Raw genomic sequence first — 7,267 nt, forward strand, 5'->3', positions numbered from 1 at the left:
AAAAATGGAAAATCATTATATGGTGTTTCCAACCCAACTAAAAAATGTTTGAAGAAGTATAAAATTTATAAATTAAATATTTACTTGTAAAGTTATTATGGATTCTACATATGTGTTGTAATGCCGATCTAATTCAAACTGGATCAATATATGGATATTGACTCCCAATATTAATTGAAGAAGAAATGGATATATAAAACTGAGTGAAAGATGAATATATGTACCATGCAAGAGCTTACATACTTGCAGTAACCTGCTGCTAACATACTAGTCCCACATTGCAACACATAGTTCAAAGTTTGTTCATGTTTATCCTTGAGCATATAGATCCCAAATAACTAGTTGAAAAGGAAGAAAGGAATTCAAATTAATCATCATCCATATGAGGAAAATCTTGAAAAAATGATGACTTCAAACTTCTTTTAGAGGAACAGCATGGTTTAGGTTAAGAGGGTATACAGTTCCAATGGAAACACCACAGTCGATGTTGGAGGATCCATCCAGCGGATCAAAAACAACCATATACCTGCACCATTAGCAAGAATTCTATGCTACTTTATTTGTAAAAGTCCGTAATTCAAGTATTTAACATAGCAACTTGAAAAACAGAGGGCTTCAGCAGACTTCTTCCACTCTTTGAACGTTCCACAAATATTGCCTCTTCATTCTTTTCAGAAACAAATATGCACTGCCATAAAGTTTCAAAGCCTTAGGGAAAGAAACGACCAAGCTTTTCTGAGCCACATGTGTGTTGGTGTACGATGTCTTGTATTCCATTGCAATTTAATCCAGGGAGTATTGGTGCAGCATCTCGACAGGCAGGACGGCAGTCCCCCACTCGAATTTTTTATTTGAGGGTAATTGTGTATTTTTCAGATTATGGTTTTTCGCTATATATTTGTAGCGAGAGTTTCTTTCTCTGTAATGCAAGCAATACTGAGAAGTGTGAGGACGAGCGTTGTAACCCTATTCTCTATTGATAGTGAAGCTGGATCTCATTTCACTGGGGACATAGGCAACCTTGCCGAACCTCGTAAAATCTGTGTGCATTGTTTGTTCTGTTTTTTCCATTATTTTCTGCATCATTTTAGAGTTGTGTTTCTACAATGTGGTGATTAAATGGAGCACAACTCACCGGCCGTTGCTTTTTAAAGCATTGATGAAAACTTCATTTGAGAGCACATCCAATTTCTTTTGCTCTTCACCCTGTAATCAAGTTACATAGCATCACCTCAAGTGAGTGAAAATAATAGCATATAATACAGAAGTCTATGGTTTAAAATCCACAGAAAACTTGCCTGAACTTTGGTTTCTCAGGCGAGTCCGACAAGTTTTGCAAGACCATCCTGCTCAAGTAATGGGTTAAAATATAACTGGCAATGGAAGACAAAAACAAGTTTAACAGAAGACAAATATAAGAAGAGACTCATCCATTGTCCTCTGTTCTGTGTCCTGATCTCAGGTAAACCCTGCACATACGATTTCCCTACTATGCTACTAATGGAGTTTGATTGACAATTTGACGAAGCTCACGAATCAAAAGTATTTCCTTATGATTCGATTCTCAGGGAAGAAGAAACAAGTTGGAACAGTATTCTCTGTTCTTCGGACTCAAGTTGGAACAGAGTTCTCTGTTCCTCAGACTAACTGGACATGAATTCAATTCAGCAACGAAATTCAAATCCCACTGAAGCATAATCGCATCTTATGTATAAAGGAGTATAGTCTTCAAACGAGAAATAAAAAAAAATCAAAATCAGAACCAAGAGTTGAAGAACTCAAGCTCCATTAATCAACAAAAACGAAAGTTTTTCACTTTCTAATGAAAAAGAATTCCAAAACTTGCGAGTTTGAACACTGAAAAAGTGTGACCTAGTTGACGGCAGAGCAGACGTAATTGCAACAAAAGAACAATGTGGCTGAGCAAGATGGTTAAATCACCACGAGATTCTGGGTACCTGGATTGCTCGTCATGAACAAAACGAGTGATGGTCATCAAATCCGTTTGATGATCTTCCGCTGCGTGATCCATGTCGAACTTGTATCTGAAATTCTTAAAATTCTGAATTCAGTTTCGAAGAACCTGGTTCTACTAATGCTGTTATTTTTCCATAACTGTTTAAGAGTGGGTTATATATATAATGGTAATGAGGAACTCAGACAATCTTCTATCATTTTGTCCTACCATTACCAACCCCTTAAAAGTCAAACCTTTCTAAACCCTTTTTTATCTCTCTTTTTGACCTTTCCACTTTATTGTTCAGAGCAAAAATAATGGTGTCAAAGTTCAGTCTGAACCGGCCGGACAGATCGAAATTGATCGGTTCAAAATGGGCCGAACCCTTACTGGTTTGTTTTGGCTTGGGATCTTTACTTGTTTCAGGTTTCAGGTTCTCATAAACCAGACCGTATCTAATAGTTGTCACTTGTCACCTAATTAAGTTTGGTTTTGGGTTAGCTTAATAACAAGCATAAATCAATTCAGCCCGACCGAAATTTAAACAAACCAATTGATTGACCCTCTTAAGCAACAACAAAGGGAAAAGATTCTTTGAGCCGCCGGTCTCTTTATCTCTCTTCTCTTCCCTGAAATGACCTCATTGCTTTATGCATGAAAGTGTTCCATCGCACTTCATTGGTACATTCCTATATGCTGCTTGCTAAGGTTATCTTTTCCCAATAATGAATAATGAAATCCATTGGATAAAGAAAAATCAAAACGAAAACGGATGGGATCACATGAGATGCAGAATTTCCCATGCTTTTGTTTTTTTTTTTTTTTCCTTCCCCTTTGAAAAAAAATATAAGTCTTGCGGAACAAACATGGATGTGATTCTGCCACATGGCATGGTGATTGGAAAACCTAAAATGTTGAGGAATAGGACACATACCATTTTTTTTTTTCCGAACAGAAGTTGAGGACTAGAAAGAAAATAATATTAAAATCAATAACAGATATGTATTCCACATTGTATAGTCCGATGTTAATTTTGGGATAGTAATTTAAAGTATTGGTGAATTGTAACTTAGCAAATGAGTGAGGGAGGACACCTCATCTATAAGATTTAAGATCCATACCATTTTTTTTTTTTTTTTGGTTGAAGAACCATACTGTTTCTTTATTCATTGGTGTAATCCTCTATACTGCTTGCTCAGAGAACCTCTTCCTTAAATTATACCTTTTCTCCATCAAATGTGGCTGGAAGATTCAATCATAAGTTACAGATATATCAAAATAATTATTTCATGACTGGTCCTATATGTCAATGCCAAGTTTTACCACAAAAAGAAAAGAAAAGAAAAGTCTCAAATTAACCCCACCCCCTCCCTAAAAAAAATAAAGAAAGTAAAAGATAACTTTCTCAATTTTTTTAATTACTTAATTGTATTCAAAAGAAAAATAACTATAGTTATATTCTCTCATTAATTTGCTTTTCATTACCCTCATCTCTTTACCTTGATTTTCTCTTTCCTTAATATTCTAATAAGTTCAATATAAAAATGTAGTTTAAAAAAAAACCCAAACATAGAGTTGTTAATTTTTCTAATTTTAAAAAATATATAATTAAAAATAACTAAATGAAACCTCTTAAATGTACTACCAGGTTTTGCAAAAAAAAAATATTTCAATCAATTTTTAATTGTAGCTAATATAAATTTGATGGCGATGGGTATAAGTTGCCCCTCAATTATTAGTTGAAGATGTTGGATGTAATTGTATTAAGTCTTGGGGTTTGATGTGTCTTGGATTGGGCTAATCTCAATCAAAGTTCCAACATAAAGTGCCATAGGTTCTTTGGTTGCTTGTATGTTTTAACTTAGGCACCATTCCACCCACTCTTAATTTCAGCATGGTTTTTTTTTTTTTTTTGTAACGACGGGTATCCAAGTCTTCGACTTGATTAGTCCTGCGGGCCCATATTGACCCTACAACCGCAAGGATCGGGTCATATTGGAGTTGAATGAGAACCATTCAACTTTCACTAAAAGCTAGCAGTGAAGAGCACTAATTAACACCCCCATGTGAGTGGCCCAAGGTATGCCTAGTGTGAGTCGAACTTAAGTTCGAGTTTACGGCTCATACCAAGTTCATTTCAGCATGGTTGGCATGCTTTAACTTGAAGGCAATTTGTCCTCCCAGAAACAATATTAAATCGGGTATGAATCTAGAAAAAGAAAGATGTAATTTTCAATGGGTCCTTTTTCCTTCATCATACACAACTTATAACCACTAAGTTCTAGAACTTAATAATAACCTTTTATCATATGAATGAAGGAGTGGCCAGCTATCTCCATGATGTAAGATCATAAGATAAGTATCTAATAGTATTCTAAACTCAATATTTATATATAAAAAAAATTTAAGATAAATTATTTAATATTATTTAAGGAAAAATTTGGGTATGTCGTCGGTATATCCAGATCTGTGTTTATTTCTCTCCTTCTCCATTTGGAAAAGTCCCCTAGGTGGCTATGCCCCTCCCATTGGTTGAGTTGCTAGTTCCAGAAAAGCCGACAACATATCTAGCCTCATCCCTATAATTTATATGAAAAACTTTTGAAAAAAAAATCTATTGACATTGATGATGTAACAATGGTTTCAGACTCGAACTATTTTTGTCACATAGAATAATGATTTAGAAGTTCTAATAACTAGATAGATAGTCATATGTCAATTTAGCAACCTATGATTGTTGAAAATTTATTAATTTTTTGGTTGAAACAAGTAGAGAATATCATCCACCATAAGAACTGTGCTGCTGTAAATAAACTAAGAATGCTAGAATGGCTCTCAAAACAATCAATGCCATCAACCTCTCTCCTCTTTTTCTTCATTTTGTTTTTTTGTTTTTTTTTTTTAATGAATACTATCAACTTACTCCCAAAATATAACCATTTTTTTTTTTTTACTCTTGTAGCAAGAGAGCTATCATTACCGAATAATCAGACCAAAAAAAAAAGGAAGAAAATTACTTTCATTATGAGGTTCCATCACACAAAGGGGAAACAAATGGAACTAAATCAACAAGCCTTCTACAAGCAAAACTAATACAAACAACAACAACAAATTCATGCTTATCCCAACTTAATGGGGCTAGCTAAATGGATTCATGCAAAAATAAAATAAGAAATGAAAATAAAAGGAAAGAAGCCCAACACCAACAAGTCAGGAAAATCTCAGTTAGATGAGGTCGGTTATATGAAACTTTGCCCTCCAATTAGCTCTATCTGAGGTCATACTTGGGACAAGGCCTAGGCTATACATATCATTCTTCGTTACTTCCCCTATGATCATTTTAGGCCTACAAGCAAAATTAACTAAGAAAAACAAATATTATATTGAAGATTCGAACTCCATAACCAAATTGTTCTACGACTCTATATTCAATCCATGTTATTTTTTATATTATAAGTAACATTTACCACTTTGATTAATATTCATAAATATATTTTTCTTTCTAGCTGTCACGTATCAAACAATGTATTTTTTTGGTAAGAGGCAATGTACCCCCTTGAGACATGCTTGATTGAAAGTTGGCCAAAATTGAAGAATTATTAAAAAGGAAAGAGTGGTTAAATGTAGTAGGTTGATTTCTTAGTTTAGAATCAATAAGATAAGAGAATTTTAGAGAAAATAAAAGGTCAATCCTTTCATAGTCTTCTTTTCTTTTTTTCAACATTGTGATAAACCCTCCCTCTTCCCCACTATTTCCATCATCTTTCTCTTACTCTATCTTTTATGTTTTGTTAATTGTATTAGTCTCACATCAATTTTGAGTCGGAAAATTCTTTTCCTCATATACTTGTGCACACCTCTTCTTATTAGATTGATCTTTTGTGATAAAAGTTTACATGATATCAAAGCAGGTTCTCTCCGATTTTGTCCTCCCTAATTGTGTGCCTCGATTGGTGTGACATGAGAGATTCTCCTTTCCCTCCACACATGTGGCTCATGGGATGGGCCAATTGGGATTTCATTTTCGGCCCATGGATTGATCATTGGCATTGACAAACTTAATTGGATTAAGAAACCCAACCCCAAAATGAGGCTAAAGATCGGCCCATGGGCTGAAAATGGAAGCCCGATACATGCATCTTTAACAATTATAAAGCCCAAATCCAGACTCAAGACTGTTACCCTATCACGCATACCAAGGGTGGTGAAGCTTATTAATTTGGATTTATAAATTAATAATGACATGATGAAATATTAATTTTTTTTCCACTTTGGGATTTATGTATTGTATGATGACGTTGATTGTTCCCATGGAAATGGCCATCTTTTTTTATAATAGTTCGAAACTTCTGCTCCAGTGCACGGGCCAATGAGAAAGCATATGGAAGCATAAATAATTACGGTAATTCCGCCTTTCATGGGGGTGGGGGGTCATTTCGCCTCCTTCTGTATCTAGATGCAGGACCAACACTACCTTTCGGACTTATTTTTCCCTTTGAATTTCAGAAATCTATCTGTGCCCAACACAAAAAAACCTGGGTCTATGTTGCGGGCTTGAAAATGTTTGGGAGTTGGGTGAAGCAAGAAGGAATTGGACCAGATAGGTCAGTCTAGGTAAATCAAACAACTGTGAGGAGCTTGAGCTTTGAGCTGGTGGAAGGAATGGTTCCAGTGAGGTTAGTGATGTGTCTGAATTTGAGGGTTTTGCAGTATGGGAGGTCTCTAAGCTCTACAAGGATTTGGGTAGAGATGTTGGCTTCCATGATGGAGAGGTGTAGTCATTTCTATTGCAGAGAAATTCAGAAGTTGTGAGAAAGGAAAGGAGGAAGCCGATGAAAGTACTGATATAGGATGATGGAGAGTAGTTTGGTGGCAGTGTCATCCATGGTGTTCTGTTCTCTTAATCATCTCCAGATGATGATGTTGCCCTTGTCTATACAGATCATACACTCCAATGTTGGAAAATTCATAAATTATCCAGTGAATGACTCATCTTATAATAGTAGTGACTATCACCATCGGCATTGATATATTGTATAAGCGGCTAAAAGTGCCCGTGCCAATTACAACCACCATGGAGCCCGTCTATTCGTCCGTCTCGAAGGAGAAAGTATCTGTCTCAATGGTGTCTTTTATGTTAATGTTTGAATGCCAATGTCCTCTTCCGCACTCATCACTTTGTATTGGATTGATAAAGTATTGGCATTAACAAAAAAACTCATGATCAATTGCTTGAACGATTGTTGTTGTTGCTGTTGTTTAAAAGAAAGTCGATAACACTTGCTGATGAATGTATTAAATATATAATAG

General features: G+C 35.3%; 1 protein-coding gene across 1 annotated transcript; it reads right to left on the bottom strand.

The window, feature by feature from the left end:
* Positions 1-411: 411 nt before the first annotated feature.
* Positions 412-2,032, bottom strand: LOC122092355 (fructose-1,6-bisphosphatase, cytosolic-like). Its single transcript, XM_042662668.1, has 4 exons — positions 1,959-2,032; positions 1,295-1,373; positions 1,136-1,206; positions 412-526 (listed from the first exon to the last, which is right to left on the bottom strand). The coding sequence occupies exons 1-4, from the start codon at positions 2,030-2,032 to the stop codon at positions 412-414; spliced, it is 339 nt and encodes a 112-aa protein (XP_042518602.1).
* Between the last annotated feature and the right edge of the window lie 5,235 nt (positions 2,033-7,267).

This window comes from Macadamia integrifolia, chromosome 10 (assembly GCF_013358625.1).
Source record: "Macadamia integrifolia cultivar HAES 741 chromosome 10, SCU_Mint_v3, whole genome shotgun sequence".
NCBI lineage: Eukaryota > Viridiplantae > Streptophyta > Magnoliopsida > Proteales > Proteaceae > Macadamia > Macadamia integrifolia.